The sequence below is a fragment of the Ruditapes philippinarum genome, unplaced genomic scaffold (assembly GCF_026571515.1).
Source record: "Ruditapes philippinarum isolate M1 unplaced genomic scaffold, ASM2657151v2 ctg1176_1_1_1_1, whole genome shotgun sequence".
NCBI classification, from domain to species: Eukaryota; Metazoa; Mollusca; class Bivalvia; order Venerida; family Veneridae; genus Ruditapes; species Ruditapes philippinarum.
Window position 1 is genome coordinate 718 of NW_026862466.1, and position 26,288 is coordinate 27,005.

Consider the following 26,288-nt stretch of genomic DNA (forward strand, 5'->3'; position numbering starts at 1 on the left):
CATGCATCAATCACTCTTTAATAATTCCAAGATATTTGGGCTGTATATTAAGTGTAAACAAGGTTTTTCCATATTTAAACTATGTTATCTAGTTATTTGGTTTTTCCATATTTAAACTATGTGATCTAGTTATTTTGATGACCAAGATGACCAATATTCGAACTTGAGCCAGACATCATCTAAACAACCTTTTTGACCAATTTTAAGGACAGTTAGACTGAAATGTTACCTACAGAGTCTTAAGTTTTTCCTTATATGGGCTTCGTTATCTAGTTTTTTTATCCCTGATGATCAATATTTGAACTTGTCCTAATAATCATCTGACAAATTTTATTTGGACTAAAATGTTTCCTCTAGAGCGCTTACAAAGTTTTTAAATATTTGGTTTATGTGACCTTGCTTTTTACCCAAAATGACCCATATTCAAACTTGAGCTAGAAATCATCTAAACAACCTTTCTGGCCAATTTCCAGGATATTTGAACTGAAGCAATAGCCTCTCAAGTGTTTTTCCATACTTGAACTGTGACCTAGTTTTTGACCCCAGGTGACCCATATTTAAACTTGAGCTAGAAATCATTGCAGCAACCTTTCTGACCAATTTCCCGGATATTTGGACCGAAACAGTAAATCCTAGAGCATTAACCGGAAATTTCAATTTTTCACTCCTGTGACCTAGTTTTTCATCATTGGAACTTATCTTACTCTGAGACATCACAAGGACAAACATCCTGACCAAGGTGAGCTAAAAACAATTAGCTTTTGAGACATACAATTTTAATCTTATCTTGCTACATACATGTATCAATTTTTTCAAAGAACAAGCTATATGAACAGTGATAGCATGTGTTACAAATCCTCAAAACTATTTAAAAAGAAAATAACTCTCTTTTAAAACTTTTATTTAAACATATATATATTTGACAAAATGTTCATATTTCTAAATAATCTAATATCAAATATCTTTACTTCATACAGTTCTTATAAGAAAATTCTAGAAATAAGATGGTGCTCATACAAAAGACTTCACTGTAAATTTTTATATAAATAAATAACATTCATGGTTCATGACCTTCAAGAAATTTGGAAAAGAAGTCGGCAGGTTTGGGGTTGACTGTTTGGTTGAAATAATTCATAACATGATTCTTCTGTTTCCATATATTTTTGGTCTCCTCAAGTTCGTGTTGACCCTGAAAAATACACAATGTTTTTAAACTTGGCTATATAATACCACATGTGAACAGCATAATAACAGCACTACATATTTTACATATTCTTTGATGTTTGAAAATTGTTTTAGAAGCATAATTTACATACATACATGTATATAAAATTTCACTTAAGTGTGATTACAACCTTAATTACAACATACAGGATTCTCCAGCTTTGATTCCATAAAACATTATATTTTAAGAATTACAATTTATCTATATGTATAACATAAGAATTACAATTAATTTATAACATACTTTTTTGACAGGCAACAGAAAGACTGCAAGACATTTTAACCATTGAAAATCAGAAGACTAAACTATAACTACATGTATAAGGCTCTGTATAATGTAACAAAAACTTGACAATCTCTATTTAAGTAATAAAAGCACGCTTCTGGTGATCTGCTTATGAAAAAGTTAGAAGTGGAAAACAAAACATTGTTACAGCATATTAACCTTCAAATGTATAAACATGACATCAATAATCGCATGACTGTTAGAATTAAATTTCACTGATTCTATTTCATTAACAATGACCTTCACAAATTCATTTATGACCTTAGATGATACAGGCTTCTTCAATTTAGTTTTATATTTAACTTGAATGGATTTTACTAGGCTAAAAACTCACAAGGCACAATAGTGCCAAAAGTAATTGATCTGTTTTTCATAAAATACATGAGAGCCACGTACAAATAATAGATCTAAACAATTATCCTTTTATAATATACATTTTTGTACCTCCTCTAGTTTAAACAAAGTTTCATCCAAAAATAGCAAGATATTACTGTGACTTCTGTCCCTATTAAAGCTTTATTCAAGTGCTTGACCATCTTTATCACACTTCAAACAATAATGTGTTACAAAATCTATGCTCTCAATTACATACCAACTTTTTCCTATTTTAAATTATAACAATAATAACCAATGCTCTAAACACAGCATTTTACTTGATTTAATCATTTTGTGTTTACTGTTAAAACCACTTAAGGTATTTGTATTTTTTCTACATCAAAATTAAATTGTCACTGGACATCAAATGCAAAATGTTTAGTTCTTATAAACTAAAACATAAGCCCCTTTTGTATTCTATGGCTTTTTTTTGCTCTATATATATATTTTGATATGGGAATTTTGTGGCAACCCCTAATCATTTGCTATACCGTAAACAGATAAAATCATACATGTCCTGATTTCATTTGACAATGCAGGATGTCGTATTATTCCTCTTGCTAATTAGCATATAACAGATAAGTAGCCTTTATAGGAATGCTGAGGTATTTCCAAATGATTATCATGTAAATTTATCTCTATCATACCTTTATGAACAACATGTCTATCACCCTGACATCTGTTACGTTGCGATTCTTTTCAAAATTCTCTCGAACTTTGGCTCTGCATTCCGCTACAGTAACTGTAAGGTCATAGTCAGCAACTGGAAAATAGACAGTGCAAATATAACAAATTATGTAAGAATAGGGATTATAGCTTTCATTAGTCTTCAACCACAGGATACAGAATGTTGAACTATTATTCTAATAAATAGAACTCTTATGATCATGTCATATAATTATTGCATGATATGGATTTTTTTTATCTTTTTTATGTAACTATACTTGAATGTAAATGAGTTGTTAAACTAGTTTTATTGATTTTTTACATTAACAATTTATGCATTATGGACTGTCTGTTAATATATTGAAATCCTAGACCTGATTGTCAGTGTATCTTCAATATTTGTTATCTGATAGTGTTACCAATATATAAGTGATATGCTTGCACTGCATCATTAATTCGAAAACAGTTCTACCTGAATGTATATCGTATAACAGCTGTTATCGACAGAGACGATATCAATGTTACTTGTATCACTGGTATTTTTCTGTTGATCAATAAATCGATAATTTGAAAAAATCAATAATTTTTATTAATCATTTAAATCCATAAATGTGTATAAAATCTGACAATTAACCCCAAACAAATTCAAAAGCAGGTGGCCATGTCTAACACTAAGCTGTTGTTAGATAATGGACACATTTCATACCAGTGATGGTCAGAAAAAAAAATTATGCAAGGACAATTATTAACAGGCACAACACATTTGTATGAACAGAACATACATGTACTTGTAGTATGTATTTTACCAAAAATATATTAATAGGTATGAAAGTTTATAATATACAAGAAATAAGGGGTATTCAACTATTCATTGATATTTAGGTGTAATGCTGATTTTTGTCATCTGATATTGATGTACAGTAGCGAGGGACATATTATGGTCAGTCACAGTGGCAAATCACAGAAAATGAGTAAAAAAAATCCCTGCAAAATCACACAGATTCGCCGTGATAAATATTGCCCTGGTACCATTTGCTTAGGGGTCAATGACGTCCGCCTCCAGATCGTGAGATCGAAAGTTTAAGCCCCACGGGGAGCGTTAATTGAGGGATGAATGTTTCTCATGGGACTTGTTCTGAAATGGCCACTTTGTGAGTTGCAAGGTAGTTAAATGAATGGTTACCAATTTCTATCCACCTGGCATAGTGGTAGGAGTTGGGAGTTACATGGTATGCAAGCAAGTAAAATTTAAATTATACATTGATAAAGAATCACCCAAAAGAGCAAAATGTCTCTGCAATATTTCACAGTGATCCACTGTGATGATATCCTGCAGCACAAATTATTGAAATTTCACCCGATCAGGTGATGAGCGGAAAGTCACACCTGTCGCAGGGACGTCGGATTGACAATCCATCTGTAAAAAAAAATGCAGGGATGGGCGGACTTTGGAAAAATTGTTAAAGCTGTACTGTATTGTCAATATGCTTTGCACTGAATCAATGACAGTTCTGGTAATACACCATAAACACTTTTGATATGAACAACATAAATAACACTGCCAATACACAGGTCGTAGGACGGAAGGACCGCTAGATAGGTCGATCCATGCAAAGCCTTATTTCAAAAGTTTAGTGTTGCCCAAGAACTTGAAGAAGGAAATTGGTTGGCTAAATTTGTATTTAATATGTCTGGGTCGAAAAGTCTTAGACCGAATTGACATAAAACTGTAAAGAAACCATAAAATGCAAACATCTGAATGTTTTAATCCACATACCCACTAATTCTGCTTGTCTGTACCATGCCCGATATAAACTTAAAACCCTTTTTCTGGCCTCACTGTGGTCGGCTGATAAGATGGGTTTTACATGTTTGAGACCTTGTACGGCCTTAACAGACGCCATTTTTGTTTGGCGTATCTTGTATCCGTGAATGTGCCGTACTAAAACTAATCGACAGTTTCTGGACCGTTCTCCGGTCTACGTTTATTTTTTTTATTTTTTTTTATTTTTTTTATTTTATACATTTTAGGAACATAGCACATGATACAAATTATAAAATCATACAGTTAAGAGATAACATATATAAATCATATATATAAAATGAGATCATTAAACAGCATAAAAGAGCACACTTTTGTCATAAAAAATAAAATAAAAGGTACTATGCACCTATGGATAGCCCATTAAGCTAAATGCTTATTTCCAATGGGGTCCATAGAAATAAAAAAAAACAAAAAAAAACATAATTTTAACCCTTTCCCCCCTAAAAAAAACAACAAGATAAAAACTAAACTAACTAACGTTGGTCAAAATTTTGGTTGAAAAAGGAAATATATTTATAAAAGTATGCCCTTTTTAAAATAAGCCTAGTATTACTATCACAGAAATATTTGATCACAGTGCCTAACACATTAGTTGTACACATATATATCTTCTGAAAGACTTTTATAACTTTCTAGTAGGTACTTTTTAACAGATTTTTTGTATTGCACAAAATTATTAATGGATTTTATATATTCTGGCAGATCATTCCAGTCTTTAATTCCATTATAATAAAAGGTCTGTTTCATCACAGAATTACACTGGGGGACAATAAAATTAAAATTGCTTGATCTAGTATTCTAAAATCTTGCATCAGCACAACATCTAAAGTCGGCTTTTAGGTATGATGGACTCTTTTTGTAAAAAATCTTATACATATGATTGAGTCTTAACTGTTTGACTCTGTTTTCTATATTTAACCAATTAAATTTTTCAAACTCATACACTGTTACAGAAGTTCTAGGCGTTAAGTTTTGGACAAATCTTAATACCTTATTCTGAGTAATTTGTAACTTTCTTTTCAAATGTTTTGATAAACCTTCATACCAAGAGGAACAAGAGTAGTCAAAATGACACTGAATCAGGGCTGAACATAAAAGCTGTTTTGTTTTAGTATCTAAAAGTCTGCTCTGCCTGTATAAAAATTTGAGCTTGATATTCACTTCAGAAATAATGTTATTAACAATAGTTTCCCCAGATAAATCACTATTGATATATAGACTAAGATACTTGACTAAATTAGTACCCTTTATGCTATGACCATTACATGTAACAGTAAATTGTTCTTGCTTTCGTAATTTTCTTTTGGGGCCAAACAGCATACATTCTGTCTTACCAAGGTGGAGTGACAGCTTATTGTCTACGAGCCATTCTGAACAGCTTTTTAGGGCTGTCCCAAGTTTTTCCGAGATGAAATTCGGGTCTTTATGTGAGAATAAAATAGTGCTGTCATCTGCATACAGTATTAACTTGCAATCATTATCAATACTTAAAATCATATCATTTACGTAGCACAGAAAAGGCAACGGCCCTAGAATACTACCTTGGGGGACGCCACAGGTCACACTGTTTGATTTAGAGTAACAATTTGTGAACGTTCTGAAAGATATTATCTTAACCAGGAAATAGACTGAACAACCATTAATTCTAACTTTCCACTAAGAATATCATGGTCTACGGTGTCAAACGCCTTTTGCAAGTCAAGCATCGCCATACCTGTGTATAGCCCTTTACTAGTATTAATTCTTATAACATCTTGTAAGTAAGTCTACGTTACATCTACAGAGCCAACAATGTCAATCAATTAAATGTATAATATACAAGCATTCAAACTTGTGTGGAGAAAATGTCCAAATACATGTATCTCTTAGATGATATGAAGTTATTTAAGATGATAAAGATTCAATGTTAAAATTGAAGCGATTGAAGAAGGAAAAAAATAGTAATTCAGATTTCGTTATCATTACATGATTTTTATTGATATGAATATTTTGGTGTTGATTTTTTAAAGCATTTTCTAAAATATTGATTAATTAAATAAAAGTGTCTGCTTAAATCAATAATTCTTCAAAGTTCCAAAATTATTATTTTTTTTTTAACTCTGTAGAATTATTGATTTTATTTAGATATAGCCCTGTGATTCCAGTCAATATCATGTTATCATTAGTTTTATGGTTGAAAATATAGAAATAATTAACCATATTTTATTGATATTCATTATCAGTAACGTAAATATTTGACTTTCATAATGAATGATTATAAATATTAGTTTATCCGTATTAAACTAAGATGGGGCACAAGGATATATTAGATCTATGTCAATGGTAGGATAAAAAAGCTTTTGTTTCTGAAATAATTTACATTTTGATGAGCCGTATGCATCTTATACAATTTTGCCGGCATTTTATACGATTCTTTTATATCTTTTATAATACTTCATTTTAGACTTAATATGGTAGTAAACTATTTTACAGATTTATTTCTTTACTACGGTACTAAATTACATGTTGAAATCATTCATGCATCTTTATTATATACAGTCATTTTACTATCAAGGGTTAATAAATAAGTATTGTACTTCATTTTGTTTAGATTAACTAAACTGTTTACATGATATATCAGACAGTTATAATTTAAATGAGTAGCTACTTTTGTAAATCTCCTCAATATGTGTTAAATATTTGCACGGAATTTTCATGCATTTTTGGTATGAAAAGGGTATAAATTGACCGAAAATGCTCAATTTAGCCTCTGGTTCACAGACACTTGCAAGGTACATCTTACCTCTTGTTAGAACTTAGCCATTTTGAATATAAAAATAAGGGAATTATTTCAAATTTTTGGCCAGTGTTTCTAAATCTTAAAAAGGTAAAAATCATTGTCAATTTAATACTTCAAAAATGTGGCATGTTAATTAGTTAAAATATCATATCGTTGTTGAGTTTTATTTGTAAGTTGTGAATTACCTGCAACTTTAGATTAAAAATAGACTATTAATAAGATGATAAATACAGAATTGTTGAACCTTATACTTGTTTCTTTGTACTATCTGTTGAAAAATAATTTAACAAAAAAATCTTGGTAAAAACGGGTGGTAATCCTGTTACACAAGTAGTTAGCAAACAGGACATTTCGGCCTCAAACCAAATCGCCCCCTTGCAAAAATAGGCTTTAAAATGTTACATAATATTAAAACATGAGAAACAACATATAAATGCGAAAGGAATACTTGCGGAATAAAGCCGAAAAAATCTTTCTTACAATACTCATGAATATGGCCATAAATTTTTTAATATTTTAGTTGTTAATTTCCTAAGAAGGGTTAAAATATCAATACTTAGAGATATGTGGCAGGAAAACATAGACCGATTATCATGTTGAGTACCAAGGATCTCTATTTTCCTTTTCTATCAAATTTAAACCCCTCGCGTAGAGGGTTACACCGACAAAATACATGAAACAGTAACACTACGTGCAGGTGCAAGTGGCTTAATTATTAAAGCAGCACATCTTCCGATTTTGTTAACTTTTATGAAAACTTGAAAAAGAAAATGGTCTAATGGGCAAACAAATTTGGTCAAAATTATTTAACTTAGCTTTAGCCATTTACAATTCACAGAAATACCATGCCAAAATATGGAAACGTTTTCATTCTTACTTCGATTGTATTGAATTGGGTCGATTTTTTTATTATAAATCATCACCTTAGTGCCCGTGCTGTTATGTGTTCACTCCAATTAAGTTCCAATTAATAGGAGTATACTCATTACTTCACTAAGGTAGCGAAATGTTAATTTTATTGCAAACATTTTTGAACAATATATTGAACGAATTGTAAATATTTATAATTTCTGAAACTATAGGAATATTTTTCCACTTTGTATATTATTTTGCTGGAATTTTGTGAGACTGATCTAAATAATAAGGAACACGGTGCATTTATTATTGATAAAGGTGCTTGTAAAATGTAAGCGTCCAAGAAAAGTATTAAAAGAAATGATGAAGAAGAACCACACGAATAATACATAATAATGTAGCTGACTATCAGCTGAACAGAGATTTTGTAAATTAAATTTTACAACTTTTGAATACAGACACCAACATGGAGATATGATAAACGTGTTCAAATGCACCGATTAAATTGATCAGTTTTATCATGAAATGTTGTTTAAGATATCGGTATCTAACCATGAAATAAAAAGAGGACATATTTAAGACTTGGAAAAATTAACACCATCAAATTAAAGTTGATATAACTACAGTAAAGTGGAATACACTATCGATACCTACTGACAATAGTATTTTGAAAAAAAAATAAATAAAAAAGCTTTAATCCGAATCAGATAAATACTGGTAGCTGAATAGGTTAAATCTTGACTAGATCTATATATACTTAAGGTGACAACAGACACTTTCCGTGGTACTCACATAAATGTAATTTAAACCAAGTTATTTTAGTAATAATTGTTATTTATTTAATCTTTATGCATTAAATGTCGCTGATCAGCATAAAAAATAACATATTTGAAAAAAATGCTTTTGTAAATGATTGATTTTGAATAAAAATCCTAAAATTTTAAATCGTCATATCAAAGTCATTTTTTATTTTTTTGTCATCAAACTTTTGGAAAATAACCTTACGTATATTATCTGGGGAACCGTGTCTCAAATTTTTTCTATCTTTTCTCAAAAAAATATTACGTAACGTCAAACATTTTATGCGACTTTTTTCACCATACATATTACGTAATTAAAGATAATTAAGTCGCTGATTGAGCAAACAAAAATCCCTGACACGGTTCCCTCCGTAAATGAATTTCCTTTCATGTGCTTTAAACCGCATGTTAATTGCTTGATTATTAAAAAAGTTATGCCGATTCAAAGTTAGTCCGACCCGCATCAAACGAAGTGTCATAAATCGGCTGTTCTCTCTCGGACCCCTACGTTTCACGCTAAATAATTGCATAATACACAAATATCGCACCAGAGAGGGTCACAAGTTGCGGTAACATACTCTAACAACATTTTATGACCCAGTGACATCTGACCAATTAAAAAGCTGCTGATTAATATCAGTTTATAGCCGAAATTTCTTCAATTCTTAACGTGATTTACTGTTCGTCTGGTATCTTTCGCACATGTCACGTGACTATCGGTAAAATTTGAGGCACTCAGTGGGGGGAAATGGAACGCATTTGCGCACCGCTAGCGGGGTATTTAATTGTTTCCTTTTTTGAAGTTTATTATTATTATCATCAGCATTATTATTGTATTATACCAGTGTCACTCTGCCTGTGTATTCGTGTATGAAATTCCGTTAAAATATAAAATAAAATAACAAAAAACTGAGCTTCTGACAGTCTTTTAAAGTCCATGGTAGATGTACAAATAAGAACAGGATATTATATATTTTTTCCACCAAATTGATAATGCTTCACATATTTTAATAGAAATAAAAGGTATTACTCCATCATTATGATATGGCCTTCTTGACTTCTATTATGAATATCATCTATGCACGGCATAGAGATCCAGTTTCTACCGGGATAGACAATAAATTTCATACTTTGTCCCAGATTTATTAGTACTGTGTCCGATTTACTGGCGAACAATTTATTTTCACTGAAAATATATTTTAATTTCTTTTTTTATTCATAGAGAAATAATCATCCTTAGACAATCTAAAATGGTTTAGAAATTTGTCAGGTACACCTTACCACAAGTCATATAGGCGTTCACATAAAAATGTTGTCTGTTTTTGTTGTTGTTTTACTCGACATTGATAGAAAACGAGGTTGAATGTAAAGTAAGCCCTTGAATCCGTACAAAAGTCTATCAACTCAATGTAATATGTATCAGATTAACGGGACAGACAAATTATTTTCACACATTATGGATATTTTAGCAACTACATTTTTATTCAACCCCGTGGTTGTGCGATTTGCCGCTATGCTTAATTATTTATGTTACGTACATTGGCCGACAATTTCTTAATTTATAAAAAAGGCTAAATGTTGAGATATTCATAAAAGATGTACGGTAGTTGTACAATACATGTATTACGAGAAGTATGGACCTGTAATTCACGGATATATGGAACTACCGATTTCCCTCATTGATGCCTCAACAGGGGGCGGAGCGTTATCGATAATCGACAGGTTACGCGAGTAGCAGTTACAAAATTAATAGTATAGGTACCGTTTTAAAACGTTTAAAAACACATTTTTTGGACTAACTGCTTCCAAAATTAAATCACGAATGTGTTCAGAAAAGGTTGATAAATCTACTTAGCAAAAAAACTCATTTTAGGTATTTTCAGTGATAATTGACTCCGTTGTCACCTTAAATAGATCACTACAGTATTGTATTTCTGTGGAAGGATATTATTTAGTGGTGTTCACTGAAGAGGAGCTTATTTAGTCCAATTCAACCTTGACGGCCATATTTGCTTTGTGAACGTTGCGGTTTTTAAGTTTAAAAATACTTTTAATGATATATATGCAGTATAATCAAAGCTGATACACCGATAAAAATGTCAGCCCACGATCAGGTTCGGGCTATGCTGGACGAGTTGATGGGAACTGCTAGGGATGGTATGTAAAAAGGCAAAAGTTAAAACATTAATTAGTATTCGTACCGTTTATTTTCGTACCCAATTTTTTTGGATCAAGAAGACCACGTTTTTTTTTTATTTTTACATTATGATATTTCGAAATGTGTTATGAACTTGATATATTGAATAACAGTTAGACTCCATATTACCATAATAATGATTTTAATGAGAGGTCTTTTCACTGCAGCCAATGACTGTAACTGTAAGTTGGTTAGTTTGTGATCACATTCACATATCTTGCATTACTTTGTATTTCTTGACAATCACAGAGTACTACAGTCACAGTTAGTGGTAAACATTAATAATGTTGAGGGACCCATTTTCAACATTCCATACATTTTTGTTTTTGGTAAATCAAATTATAAATTCCATTTTTACAAATAAGTATAAATATAACATACATGTATGTATGCTTTATGTTTCTCTTATATAAATCTGCATAATATCTTTCAAACTTAATTGTTATTAAGACCACTTAAAATTTTCCTTACATTCTTACTGTTCTTTTTCTTGACAAATATTAATAGTGGTAAACTTAGACAAGATATTCTTGCCAATAAACTTTCTTTTTTCTGTTGTAGATACATCCCATAAAATTTGTAAATTTAAGTTCTTTCTTACTCATCGTATTGATCAGTCAGAGCATTAAGTCGCAATTATTTTTCAACTTGGTGTTCAGAAAGAAAATATGTGACAAATATAATAGTGAAGACTAAAGTGTGTCATAAAATAAATATACGTGTATGAGCTCATACCTTTGCCATGTCAGTTATGAGTTTTACATGTCATACACTATAATAAAGTTCTAGGGATCAAAGATAGATATATTTTGATTTCAAATGAAGGTAAAGTGTATTGGAAATTGGTAAGAACTGTTTCCAGTGTTAATTTAAAAGCTATTCATTCACACATATGAGATGAAATTCATACTTTTTCAAAACCTGTGATGCTTTCCATGACATTTGCAAACAATTGTACTTACATTTTACATCTTTAAAAATAAATTCTATAATACTACTGTTGAAGTGAATAACTTGAAAAAGTAAAGTGACTCCGACATATTGTGAATAAGTAGTTTTATTATTTATATTAGCAACTTAAAAGTTAATTGAATAATGTTGATGAATTTGGAAATTTGAATTTGACTGAAGAGGTCTATGTATACATTCGCAGGTTTTTTGTTTGCAATTTATTAACAAATTAATGCATTGTTGTTTTTAAGGAGGCTTTACATATGCGAAGTCTAGACAGAAATAATGCTGATGATGGCTGAGCCGTGAGTTAAAATATGAATTCTTAGTTGCAGGAATTAATCATCTAATTGTTTATTTATTTGTTTGTCTTTTTACTTTTCTTTCTTACTTTATCGAATAGTATGAAATTTCAAGAATATGGTACTGAAAAAAATGTCATGATTAAAGAATTTGTACACTTCTGTTTTAAAATGTTTTTTTAAGGATAGACACTTGATGATCTATTGATTTTTAATAGCATTTTAAAAGAAGGGGCATTCAAAAAAGCTTGCCCAACCAGCCCTTTCATTTGAATTTTAATGAGGAAAGTAGGGTTTTTTCTTTCAGGATACTGTGATCAAAGAAAGTTAATAAAACTGAATGTCGATGACTTCTTTTCATTCTGAACTTTAAAGCAATTTTTATGGGAGAAATTCTGTAATTAAAACAAAGTCACAATTCAGGGCCCTATTTATACTACAAAGGACAGGGCCAGAGACCCTGAAGTAAAGTAATTTTGCCTCTTTTGGAAAAAGGGAGATTTTTCCATGAACATCAATAAGTTATTTTATTTGGTAAAAAGCAGAAAAAGTAATAAAAAAAAATAAATAAGGAAAAATATATACTGACTGACAAGGAGGGTATGGGGGCCATAATTTGGCAACAATTATTGTGAAATGAGGGCCCTGCAATTGTTTTAAAACTATATAATTTTCACTTAATATAAGTTTGTTATGTTTAAATTGCTTACTTGAAAAGTGATTAATGTTTATTAAGCCATTTTTTCTAGTTCTTACTAAAGCTCAGAGGATAAAGGTCCAAATATCCAGACTATGTACGTATGATAAATAGTGAAAAAAAAATGTAGAAGGTTATGCACATGAAATCTATTCAGTGCTGTACATCCTGGTGACTCGCAGTTTGGTACGTAAAAATTTTAGGGGAAAATAATTTTATAAGTTCCTGTCGTGATAAAGTAGATGAACGAATTGAAAAGGACTAGAACATGGGTACGTACCAATGATTTAAAAACTTGGGTACATTTACTATTAAAGGTATTACATTCATTTACAAAGAGCTAAGTTCATAGACTTCAGCGTTGCTATTATAAATCATAGAATTATTATTGATACATATTTTTCTAGTCTAGTATAAAAAGTAAAAGACACAGAGTGGCAAAACATGCCTGATGTAATCTTGCTCCAATGGCTTATAATGGATGCACTACCTTTAGAATAAATTAAATAAAAACAAAACATCCCAAATAAATGATTTACATTACTTAGTCCCAAAACAAAAAAAAAGCTCAACTTTTTTTACGCAAATTTTTTTTTTTTTTTGTTGCAAAAAGGAAAACCAGAAAAGGATGTTGGACCAGACTGCTGCGTGTACGTATGCGACATATATATCACAAGTATACGTGAATCTTAAATAATAATTAATTTTGTTTTATGTAGCTGTCCAAGGAAAATGATGTAGCTGATGTTTGCAGAACTGTATGTATTATAAATGCATAGAAAATGTTTAGATTTAGGATTTGTTTCCTAGCTTGTTGCTATGAAATGTGGGTGGTGATTGTTCAGGGAACCAACAGACTGTAAGTTACTCTGTGTGTGACTATATATATGAAATGTATGTATATACTCCATATATGTTTGGACTGCATTGGGTACATCAGTCGGTAATTATGTTGTACTCTGATTAAAGAAAATATTTATAAGTCATATATGGTTGGAATTAATTGTACTCTTTGCAGGAAACCATCCAAATTTGAACTTGAAACAGTATGTACAAAATTATTGCTTTTATGCTAAAATTTATTCCTATGTTTCTATTCTTTTATCTGGTGAAGAATACATACTTTTTAAACTAAATTTAACACAAAAAAATGAATTCATTTAATAAACCAGCTTTATTCAGATTGTGAACAATTTTTTGTCAAGCCCGCTTGCGGAGAGCTTGACATAGTTATCAAAATGGCAGTTTGGTGTACCTCTTGGTGTACATGCATGTGTGCGTGCAGCCAGCTGTCCTTTCGGATTATGTTTGTCTGGGTTGTGACTCTGTCATTTGTTGGCATAATTTCAAATAACTTGGCACAAATGTTCACAATAATGTGATGGAGTGTTATGTGCAATAACCATGTGGCTAGGTCAAAGGTCTCGAGGTCAGATGTGACAACAGGCTCAACATGTTGCCCATGGGCATCTACTTGATAATTGTACTATTTTTAGGTATTTCCTTTCCCAATTTGAGGTTAAGTGAGAAAGATTGAATTTTTTTTTGTATTTTTGTCTGTTCTCATACAAAGTTTAATTTTTAAGGTAACTGTAAACATTTAATTATTGTTCTTTTGTAACATATTAATACATTTTTAAATGCTGCTAAATTTGATAAAAGAAAAGATTAGTTTCAAAATGATTGACTGTATCTTTGGGTGGTTTCCTCTTTTGGTTGGAAAAATTATCTGAAATTACTCTAAATTTTGCCTATTTGATAGATCTTTTGATACTACTATAGTTATTACTATAGGTATATTTTCTAAATGTTATCACAAAAGATACTTTTTAAAGTTTTTTTTACTCACAAAATATGAATAAAATTTGCTACCATACAAAACAAATTATAAATTTATTGTCCATGAAAATGTGCAATTTCAGATAGTTTAACAAGTGTAGTTTGCAATGAACAATATTTTAAGAGAGAAAAAAATGGCCAAGAAATAAGCATTGCTTTCACTGTTAAAGATGAGGACATGAATATATAACATTTCAGTTTCTTCATCATGATTATATTAACAATCTAACCTGACCAAGTCAAAGATCTCAATATGGCATAAATTTTGTACTACATGTATAGATTAAAATTTTTATTTGTTTCATTTTAAGCGTGTGAGTAAGACCATAATTGTTTGATGAGAGACCTTCATTTTGTAGGGATTGAAGGCTGAAAGAGCAGTCATGTTAAAAGGGTAGAAAGGAACCGGATAATAAATATTGTCATTTATTCGCTGAAGCACTCATACAGAGATCAGTATGGAGTGTAACAAAAAAAATGACTTAATTAATTAGAAAACTTGTAAGAGTAACTTTGCTAAGACTTTATCATAGAGTAACTAATGTGAAGTGGCAATGGGTGGTTCCAATGAGTGGTTCCCATCCTATCCTAAAATATCCTAGATTATACTTTAGTGAAGTGGAATACAATTATTGTGTACCTTATATATAAATTATGTATAAAATAACAGGCATTTTTGGAAATAAAAATGTATATTGTTCATTGCAAGCAAAGTGATTTTCAAATTGGTATAATGGTCAAATTGATCAAGGATATTCATCTGTTTCACTTCATTTATATTCGTAATTTTACATTATTTGATTGGCTACTTTTTGTAGGGGATACATCACGATGTCAGATGAAATTCGATGACCCTAGAGTATGTAAAAGTTTCCTTCTTGGATGCTGTCCACATGATATTCTCTCCAGTACGGTAGGTTATTGAATTTTTAAACGATTTAAGAAGCTTTTTGGTTCAAGGGATTTCTTTATCCTGCCAGAGTAAACTTGGTACGTAATCCATCAATATGTACATAAGCTACATGTATTATTGTTCAAATTTGAAATATGTGATAAAAGTTCCGCAAAATGTAATTTGTGTTGATAATTATGACAAATTTTATATAAAAATACCAATAAAGTTTGGTAGGGAAGATTAAATAGATTTGGACACATATAGTGATGTGTTCATGTATTTTAGTATATAATGAAATGTGGTAATGTAAATGAACTATAAATTTGTTTTATTTGTACTTTATTTTTATGTGGTAACAGTTTTTTTCCCTTCATTTTCTTGATTATGTATAAAAATGTAGTAATATACATGTTTTTATGGAAATGTAGCACTTAGATTAAAAGAATTCTAGTAATGTATATATAATTAGAACAATGAAATGAGGTAGACTATTAATGATAACATTTATTTTTCTACAGAGAATGGACCTGGGTGAGTGCCCCAAATATCATGATGTTGCTTTAAGAGCTGACTTTGAAACCGCTTCAAAGAAGAAAGACTACTTTTATGATATTGATGTAAGTGTAAAAGAAATTGTGTCTTCATAACACAACTTTCCAAAATATAGCAAAACAATAGTCATGGTGAACTTGGTTAACCTTTTTGGTAAAATATTTCATTTATGGTCAATAACTTCAATACTAACAATGATATTGCAATGATTGAACCTTGATAGGTTTTACCTTTTACTCCAAAGGTCAAGGTCACTGGTACCTGATATAACAAAATTAACATTGGTCATAAAATCAAAGAGCAGGTTACTATCTAATGAGAAAAGTGAAGTGTGCTGCTCTTCAGACAACCTTTACCTTTGTTAGTTTTGTTTATTGGGAGTGTTAAGGAATTATCTTTCAGTTCCCTGGCTCTAAGTCAGAGCAAAATTTTATTTTATGTTGAAACTAAACAATTTGGTAAATATTAACTACTTAGATAAACATATTAGTATTTGACTGTTCTAGCCCTAAGGTTAAAAAACCTTTCTTGGATATCTTTCTCGGATCTCAGGGTTTTCATTAGTGAATTCACATTCTGTACTGGTTTCTGACCAAACAAATAGAGCTTGAAACTTAGAGCTTGAAGAATTTCATAATAAACTTTTACCCTGGCCGTGTATTCACAGAAATTTGTTAAGATATTTTCTAGAAGTGCATTAATTAGATCAATCCAGTAACTGTTGCAGAATCACAAACAATTTGTTGAAATAAATTAATTGAAAGTTCTCTTTGAAATTTAAATATGTTTACAAAAAGAAAGAAATGATATGTATGTGTCATGTTGATTTTGACCTAAGATATGAAAAATAAATTTAAGTGTCTGTGCATGATTAATAAAACATATTTTAAATGTTAAAAAGGTTAATTTTGTGTGTAATGTCTTGTGTAAATAAAATGACACTTTCTAATCTGTTGTATCTCTTTCAGGCCATGGAGCACTTGCAGACGTTCATCAGTGAATGTGACAGGAAGACAGAGATGTATAAACGTCGACTGAAAGAAACACAGGAAGAACTGTCAGAGGAGGCCAATAGCAAGGTATGATGATAACGTTTACCTTACAGGTTATAAGATGACTGTCTGTTTAGCTGTTTTCACTAATTTTGTATAATGGACTAGTCCTGCTCTGAATTTAGAACAAGTTATTGTAACGGCTAGGGATTTCCTGTTTGAAGGAAGTAAATAGCAGTCAAAACTTTATTGTTTTAGATTAGACTGATAAGCGCATTGTTGTGATTTTCAAAAACATGTTTCATGATTAGATTATGAATAATTTTGTTGTTTTGACTGCTTACTTGGAGTGGTCTATCATAAAGATGTCTGCCAAATAACCAAGGGATTATGTATGTGGTCAGACCCTTCTTGGGCCATGATAGGCATATGGCATTAGTAATGGTTAGTTCCAGGAAGCGGACTTCAGAGTGCTTTAAATAAGCTGCAAGCTTTCTCTACTGTCAATCTGAACTATATAATGCTTGAACTAAACTTTTACTGTCCAAAGTAAATTACACAAATTTTGAAGCTTCATTAACCATTACTTGTGAATAGTTTCCCCTTGTAAACAAGCCTGCATGTGTCACAAAATGGGATTATTTTCAAATCTCACGAAGTGAAATACTTGTGATCATCATAAAAACATAACATGATCACTATCTTATGAGCATTTGACCAATTGTTACAAGTGCGATGTTTCACAAACTGTACTGTATCTGGAAGACCCCTAGCTTTAAATAAACATGTATGGTGTATTATAAAAGAAATGACTTTAATCTGATTTTTTTTTCTTACTTAAGGCGGAGTCAATTCATGGATTAGGGGAGGAGATAGGGACCAAACTTGCTCGTGCAGAGACCAGCGGAGCTGAGGGTAAAGTAGAGGAGTCTATGCAGCTTCTGAATGAAGTGGAAGACCTGAAAAAGAAAAAAGCACTAGCTGAGGTAATTATTTTATACATCATTTATTATAAAAGAATTGGGCCTGCAAAGAATCGAGACTTTAAGGTCATATGGACAGGAGAGAAAAATTTTTTTTTAAAACAATTAAATATTGTAGTGGTTAACATACATAACTGTGTGAAGGAATAATATCTAATCAATTGCAATTTACCTTTTCCCTCATATAAGCATGTTTCGACGGCTTTTTGCCCCCCCCCCCCCCCATGTGACAGCCTAAAAATGGCCTCAGGTCGATCTACGGGTAACTAGTAACCGACGCTGAAAAGCCTTTTACTCTATCTCAATTCAATGAGAAGTTGCAGCACTTTGAAATCAGTTTTGATGGAAAAAAACAATGCAAAATAGTGATTTTTGGCAATTTTGAGACATCCCCCCGTTGCCATGGTAACAGGAAATTTACGATTGAGCATGCTGTTACAGAGGCTATGGTGTAGTCAACATTTGTGCCAAGTTTCATCAGTATTGAAGCATTTTTCATAGTTTCATAGCAGTTTGAACTTGTTACAGGAGGCTTTTCAATGAAAACGGCCATTTTTCGCAATATGCTCATTGGGTAAAAGGTTAAACATACATATCTCTTTTAAAAATCAGCATTTTGCCTGTATAATACAGGCAGCAATAGAAAGATGGAACAAAAAATATTTCTGCCTTAAAACAGGTTTTGTATTCGCTTGAAATAAATCAGATTTAACATGCTCTGCTTAGAGAAAAAGTTTGAAATAATATTTTCATTTTTGTTTGCAGCAAGAGTACAAGAACTCTATGCCTGCATCTAGTTATCAACAACAGAAATTGAGGGTGTGTGAGATCTGCTCAGCATACCTTGGTATCCATGACAACGACAGAAGATTAGCTGACCATTTTGGTGGTAAACTTCATCTTGGCTTCATCACAATCAGAGACAAACTCGCAGATTTAAAAGTGAGTTTAAATCATAGTTTTAGATGGAAATAGAATTTGGAAGATATATTTATTTGTTGATTTTTGCTAGCAGATTTGTTACATCTTTTACATCGAGGTATCTTGAAATTAATTATCTATCTTGAAGATAATGATTTATCATTTGTGTTTCAAAACATTACTGTCAGTTGTGTAAAACAAGCTTTTATAGAATGCATGACATTATAGACTTTTAATAGAAAGACTTTACGACCATGTATGTTTAACATCTGGTAAACATTATAAGCAGTTGATAATTGCCTTGATAACAGATATATGCATTTTCCTATAATGACATCACAAGCATTAAAGTTTGTCAATATTTGTCAATATTTAAATTTTCTGAACAAGGAGAACATTAATGTCTTGAGCGTGTCTTTAGCAATTTGTAATCTGTTTTAAATTTCAAAACATGTCATCATTCATGGATAAACCTTTATGTCAGTAATGAATGAAAAAGTTTGCAATTTTAAGAAATATTTCAAAATGTTTGAATTAAAAATTATTTTTTAATCAAGACATACAATACTATATTGTAGACTAAACATAAGGACCATAAAAGACAGTCATTTTGAATTTTGGGCAATATGTGAGGGCTATACAAGACAATTACTTTATATTTTAGTCAACACATCAGGACCGTATAAGACAGAGAGGTGAGGAGAGAGAAAAACAGCGACAAAGACGTGAGGAGGAAAGGAAGAAAGACGATGAGGACAGGAGGAGAACTAGGAGCCGTAGTAGAAGTCGTAGACGATCTCGGAGTGGTAGTAGGTCAAGGAGGAGAAGATCAAGATCTAGGTCAAGGTTTGTAGTGTACAATTTACAGAATTTTGTATACTGTAAAATCATTATTATTCGTGGGGCACGAATTTTCGTGGTTTTCGTGGGTAGGTCAATCCACGAATTCAAGATCCGACGAACTTTTATCCCAACAAATACATCTTACCCAGTCTCTGTTCTATATATTACAAACATGCGTCGGCTCTTTTCCGGCCGATATTTCGTGAAATGGATGTAAATACAGATCGATAATCAGGTTAGTGACATATTCAATCCGTTTGCAATATTAAAGAAACTTGAAAGAAAACTCGATTATATGTCCTCAATTTACTGTCACAAATGTCGCATGTACATACTTGATCGTTGTAGTCTACTAGGAACAAGAATACTTGACATAATCGAGTAAATATGGGAACCCAGGCAGTGCGATAATTATCGCTAATAAAAATTGTCAGTTTGCTCTTATTAATTAAAAAAAAGTATTTGATATTAATGTCGTAAGTACACAAAAATATAAAAAATACGATCGCTAAAACAGATTTATTGTACATTCTTTTGTCGTTTTTAAATGATCCAGTTTATATGAACATTAATCTGTACTTGTGCGAATGCTATTCTGTAAAGACGCCACCGACTTTTACAAGATTCACATATACTCCTGTTATTTACCGAGAGTAATTGATATGCATGTAAATTCACACAGTCGCTGTGACGTTGCGTGTAGTTACTGTCAGATATGTTAAGACCAATTCAGGGTGTAAACTTTTAAACTCGCTGGTTAAAACCTGTCAGGTGCCGTATAAATTATGCGATGTTTGCACCGGCGATTTACAGGGTCATTGTGTCCAATGGAGGTGCATATCATGTCACATAAATGTGTTAATTGCAGTCAATTATCGGCAGTAACTGTGCTATATTAGAGTTTATATGCCCAGAGGCAAGGATTAAATTTATTGACAAGCGCTGTGTGACAAGTAAAGATATGTACACGTTGTAAGTAAAAATGTTCGGCGGTTAGGTTTAAGATTACTTTGCATTAGGTTACTGAATTTGTTTTAACAGGAAAACGAAAATCCACGAATTTAAGAACCCACGAAAATGCCGGTATTGATAAAACTACGAAATTTCATGCCCACGAATATAAGTGAATTCGCAGTAGTTGAATAGATTTGAGTTGAAATTAAATAATAATTCAGGACTTTCATTAGTGGAATTTTTTGAGTCAATTATCTTGTAACTTCTAAAACATCACCCTTTGCTTTCTATATCATGTTTATTCAAATTAAAAAGTTTTATTGTGACATTGTTGCATCTATTCACATATTATATTGAATGACAAAACTTCACAAAAATTGTTAGAAGAAACTGAAGTGAATGTAGACAGTTGACTTTTGTCATGAATTTTTGCGAGTGTGACTCTGTAGAAGTTCCTTTAATATAGCCAAAATATTTCACGAGGACAAAACAACTGATACAGGACCAATTAAAATTACATTATCTATTAGATTTTTACCTAGAATGTGCTTATTTGATGCTTAACAGCTCATTATCATGGTGAGAACAAGGGGAGAAGACCAATTTTATGCTTTAAGGAATTGTTTGCCAATATACAAATAATGTTTATGCTCCTCATCATTGTATTGCAGACGGTCAAGATCAAGGTCAAGACATTCAAGGAAGAAGTCAAGAAGGAGGTCAAGGTCTAGGAGCAGGAAATCTAGGTCAAGGTCAAGAAAACGCTCTAGGTTTGTCATTGTTTATAAGTCTAGTAAAACAAATTATAAGATGCAGGTATTTATTTAAAATGTTTAGTTGGTAAGTAAATTTATTAAATAAAAGCTGAAAAGTGGATGTTGTCTTGTCTTGATTTTAGTTTCCAAAATGACATGGTTGTTTTTGGTCTATGTTTAATGATTTTCATCAGAAAACTAATCAACATATCTGAATTTTTCATTTTAGCTGAAATTCCGAAAATTGCTGTAAACACTGAAGTTAGAAAAATTTGATGTCTTTCTTTTTGCTTGTAATATTCATAGATGCTTTGATTGACTAAAAACTTTTTAAATGCTATTGATATATATGAGAAGTCATTAATGAACATATTTTTCAGGAGGTCAAGATCTAGGTCTAGATCTCGACGCCACAGAAGCAGCTCCAGAAGCCGATCTCGTCACAGGAAATCTCGCAGGAAGTCTCGCTCGAGGTCAAGGTCAAAATCAGCGAAGAGACGTAGTGCAAGTGTGGAGAATGGCTCAAAACAAGATTCCCCGGCTCCTCTTGCAGTAGAAGATTATTAGGAGAACAATTAATAAATCGTTGACAATAATTTAGGCGATTTCGTAAATCTCATCTTGATTGTTTATAAGTTTCACTGATATGTCAGTTTTACTTGTTCATAGTCAATCATTTAATATGAACTGCGTGGTAATTTATGTGAAATGAATAAAACAGATGTTGCCATTTTGACAGCAAATCTTTTTCTCTGCATCGAAATGAAACGAGTAATTTGTGCTGAATTTGTGGCAAATACAGAAAGAAAGAAAATTGGGTAGGAAACATGTTTATCACTTTAGTGTTATTGTTTTGTCATTTTTGCTGACATACTTGAGTTACTTTCTTTCAATATCAATATTTTTTTTTTAAATTTATTTGTTGAAGTGACGGTCCTAAAAGTGTAATGTTGAAATAAACCAATTTTGCCTTGAATTCATTTATAATTGAGTTATTTTGTGCTTGCATGCACATTTTAATTTGTTTTTGATTTGTTGAATATTTGATGACCATATCAAAACAGTATCTCCATTACTATTAGATTTTTCTCTTCTTTTTTTTCTTGAATAAAAAACCACTGGTTTTATGAAATACATTCTTTTAATTTCATTTTTGTTAGATAATTAACGTTCCTTGGCGATAGTACTGTAAACAGACAGTTGATCAGACACAGCTCCAAAGGCACAACTATATAAAGTTGATCGGTTAATACAAAGATTTTTGTTATAAGAGCTAAAATTGAAATTTGGAAGTGTTGTCATTTTAAACATTCATCATTAATCTTATCACTGCTGTAATGCTAAGAAAGTTTACCTCAACGAAACTTGCATTTGATAAAAGATTGCAACAATAGTAAGTGCTAGAAATAGGTTTTGGTACTTAAAGCTGCATGCCTCCAAATGAGCTAATAATATTTCAAGAAAATCAAACTTGAGAAAAATGTTTTTTGAGGTATTTATGAATATGAATTTATGAATCAATATTTCAACTGCATGACTAACGTTCTATCGCATGATTAATGCAGTAAGGGCTTCTCTGCATTTTTAGACGTGTTTCTGGTAATTTACGTGATTGTAAGTGTAATTGCAATGCATAACTTACTTTGTTAGTTCACTTCACAATATTTTATTCTCAAATACATTTAAAAAAAATCCTAAAATCTGGAGGCATGCTGCTTTAATCAATTAAAAAAAATTAATATCATTAAAACAGGGTAAGAAGATATTTTTGAAAGACTGACAAAACTCTTTGATTAAATGAATATATGTATATGCAAATTTTGTCATAGATTCAGTTGGCTTTAAAACACTATTGAATACCCATTTACACTTGGTAACATGATATAAAGTAGGTCACATGGTTATCATGTCAGTATTAAATTTGTTGAAAAGAATAGCATTTATGCTGCTTTTATATTACAAAATGAATCCAATATTAAATAAAGCATTAAGTAAAAATATATTACTACACAGATGAAGAAATTACATAATTAATTTTATTTTGTCACAAATTATGATAAAAAGTTCATTTAGGTACCAGTCACAATTTTTATTTGAACATCATGCCCTGTACTCCATGTCATTTTATGTAGTTCTTATGTAAATAAATCATTTTCAGGGCCTGATTGTACATGCTTATAGGGGACAATTTGATTTTTGTGTTTCAATTAATTTTTGACATTTTGAAAAAAAGGGTGGACCTAATTTAGATGTTTCCTCCAAAATTAAAATCTTTTGCTGATATTGTGAAATCAATTCTCCAATCAATGCTTTGTTTTTTGAAGGTACATTATGCCCCAGAAATGAATAATAAAATTCCTCTTTACAACGGGCAAACTTCACTTTTATAACCTTTAAATGCTGGTTTTTGAGAATGTTACATGCTTATCACTTGAAGAAAGTAGCTGTGAATGTGAAATAATTTGTCATAAAAGTGGCAAAATGTTAAAGTAGTAAATCTCTCTAACTATATTAATTGCCCTAAGCAGCAGAAGTGAAATATTGCTTAGGTAATTGCCCAATGAATTATAACAGCCCACCAAAAATAAAAAGCTTTTGATAAATAAAAAAAAGAGCATTTCTTAGGCATATTGGACCTTAAAGTAGTTCAGTTCTTGTTTTTTGTGCCTTTTGAAAAAAGGGGTAGAGCTAATTTAGATGTTTCATCCAAAATTAAAATATTTTGCTGATATTGTGAAATTAATTCTCCAATCGATAATTCATTTTTGAAAGGTATATTATGCCTCAGATACGAAGATATATATTTTTTAGAATGGGCAAACATCACTTTTATAACCTTTAGGTAATGGCTGTAAAGCATGTTGTGTGACCTAAAGAAAGTAGCTCTGAATGTGAAAATATTTGTCATAATAGTAGCAAAATGTAAAGAAAGCAGTATTTTGACTTCCATATTAAATACTAAATCACTATATATTAATTGCCATAAGCAACAGAAGTAAAAGATGGTTCAGGTAATTGTCAAAGGATTGACATTTTGGAAATTATAACAGGCTACCAAAAATAAACATATAAAGCCACCAAAATATATAAAAAAAAACTTTTGAGAAATTAAAAAAAGCATTTCTGAGGCATTATGGACCTTTAAGTAGTTCAGTTTTTGTTTTAAAAATTTTGTTGCAATTATCGGACAAATTTAGAATTGAATGCAAAAACTTTGTTAAGTTACAAGTGTTGTTTAAAAATGTTTGTATATAATTATTTTATTCAGTGTTTTCAAAACCTGAAACAATTGTAAACCAGTGGAAATAAACCTCTGTTGTAGAATAGACTTATTTTATTATTGCCAGAGGACTTGAAAGATTTAAATTCACCTGTCCAAAGGGCCAAAAAACAGTTTGATACAAGTTATTATGCCCCCACTTCGAAGAAGAGGGGGTATATTGCTTTGCACTTGTCGGTCCGTCCCGTCCGTCGGTCCGTCCGGTCCGTAGACCAAATGGTTTCCGAGTGATAACTAAAGAACCCTTAGGCCTAGGAACTTCAAACTTGGTATGGTGATTGGTCATGACCAGTAGATGACCCCTATTGATTTTGAGGTCAAGGGGTCAAAGGTCAAGGTCACATTGACCTTGTATGTTAAAACGGTTTCCGATCAATAACTTATGAACGCTTAGGCCTAGGATCTTCAAACTTGATATGGTGATTGGTCATGACCAGCAGATGACCCCTATTGATTTTGGGGTCAAAGGTCAAGGTCACATTGACCTTGTAGGTAAAAACAGTTTCCGATCAATAAGTAAAGAACCCTCAGGCCTAGGAACTTCAAACTTGGTATGGTGATTGGTCATGACCAGCAGATGACCCCTATTGATTTTGGGGTCAAGGGGTCAAAGGTCAAGGTCACATTGACCTTTTAGGTAAAAACTGTTTCCGATCAATAATTAAAGAATGCTTAAGCCTAGGAACTTCAAACCTGGTAAGATGATTGGTCATGACCAGCAGATGACCCCTATTGATATCTGGGTCAAGGGGTCAAAGGTCAAGGTCACATTGACCTTGTAGGTAAAAACAGTTTCTAATCAATAACTAAAGAACGCTTAGTCCTAGGAATTTCAAACTTGGTATGATGAAGTTCATGACCAGAAGATGACCCCTATTGATTTGGGGTCAAAGGTCAAGGTTACATTGACCTTGTAGGTAAAAATGGTTTCCAATCAATAACTAAAGAACACTTAGGCCTAGGAACTTTAAACTTAGTATGATGATTGTTCATGATCAGTAGATGACCCCTATTGATTTTGGGGTCAATGTCATAGTGACCTTGTACTTAATGACCGTTTCTGACCAATAACTCATCAACTCAAGTTGCCTTGGTTGATATTTTTATGTGCTTTTGGTATACACATTTGAAGATCTTATGTAATATAACAACTTGACTGTCATTAATGAGGCCTATGTGATTCATAAAATTTATGTATATATTTTTGGTAAGATTTTTAATAACTTTAATTGCTGCACACAACCTATGGGGTCACAATAATTATTACCTTGTGACTAGTCATGACCAGTAGATACTAGATAACCCTTATTAATTGCT

At 31.4% G+C, this 26,288-nt stretch overlaps 2 protein-coding genes across 4 annotated transcripts; one reads left to right on the plus strand and one right to left on the minus strand.

Annotated features, from left to right (window-relative positions):
* Positions 1–884: 884 nt before the first annotated feature.
* Positions 885–4,493, minus strand: LOC132719167 (NADH dehydrogenase [ubiquinone] 1 alpha subcomplex subunit 6-like). Its single transcript, XM_060702911.1, has 3 exons — positions 4,329–4,493; positions 2,533–2,648; positions 885–1,189 (listed from the first exon to the last, which is right to left on the minus strand). Exons 1-3 carry the CDS (start codon positions 4,453–4,455, stop codon positions 1,058–1,060), a joined length of 375 nt encoding a protein of 124 aa, XP_060558894.1. The 5' UTR covers positions 4,456–4,493; the 3' UTR covers positions 885–1,057.
* Positions 4,494–10,790: 6,297 nt separating this feature from the next.
* Positions 10,791–25,015, plus strand: LOC132719168 (putative RNA-binding protein Luc7-like 1). Of its 3 annotated transcripts, XM_060702914.1 has the most exons (10): positions 10,820–10,967; positions 12,210–12,263; positions 15,615–15,709; positions 16,210–16,308; positions 17,212–17,322; positions 18,078–18,221; positions 18,984–19,160; positions 19,804–19,985; positions 21,608–21,706; positions 22,072–25,015. In XM_060702914.1, the coding sequence occupies exons 3-10, from the start codon at positions 15,635–15,637 to the stop codon at positions 22,256–22,258; spliced, it is 1,074 nt and encodes a 357-aa protein (XP_060558897.1). In that variant the 5' UTR covers positions 10,820–10,967; positions 12,210–12,263; positions 15,615–15,634; the 3' UTR covers positions 22,259–25,015. The 3 variants fall into 3 exon arrangements, with proteins under 3 accessions (XP_060558896.1, XP_060558897.1, XP_060558895.1); XM_060702913.1 differs by lacking the exon at positions 12,210–12,263 and having other exon boundaries at positions 10,791–10,967; XM_060702912.1 differs by lacking the exons at positions 10,820–10,967; positions 12,210–12,263 and having other exon boundaries at positions 14,810–15,709.
* Positions 25,016–26,288: the final 1,273 nt, after the last annotated feature.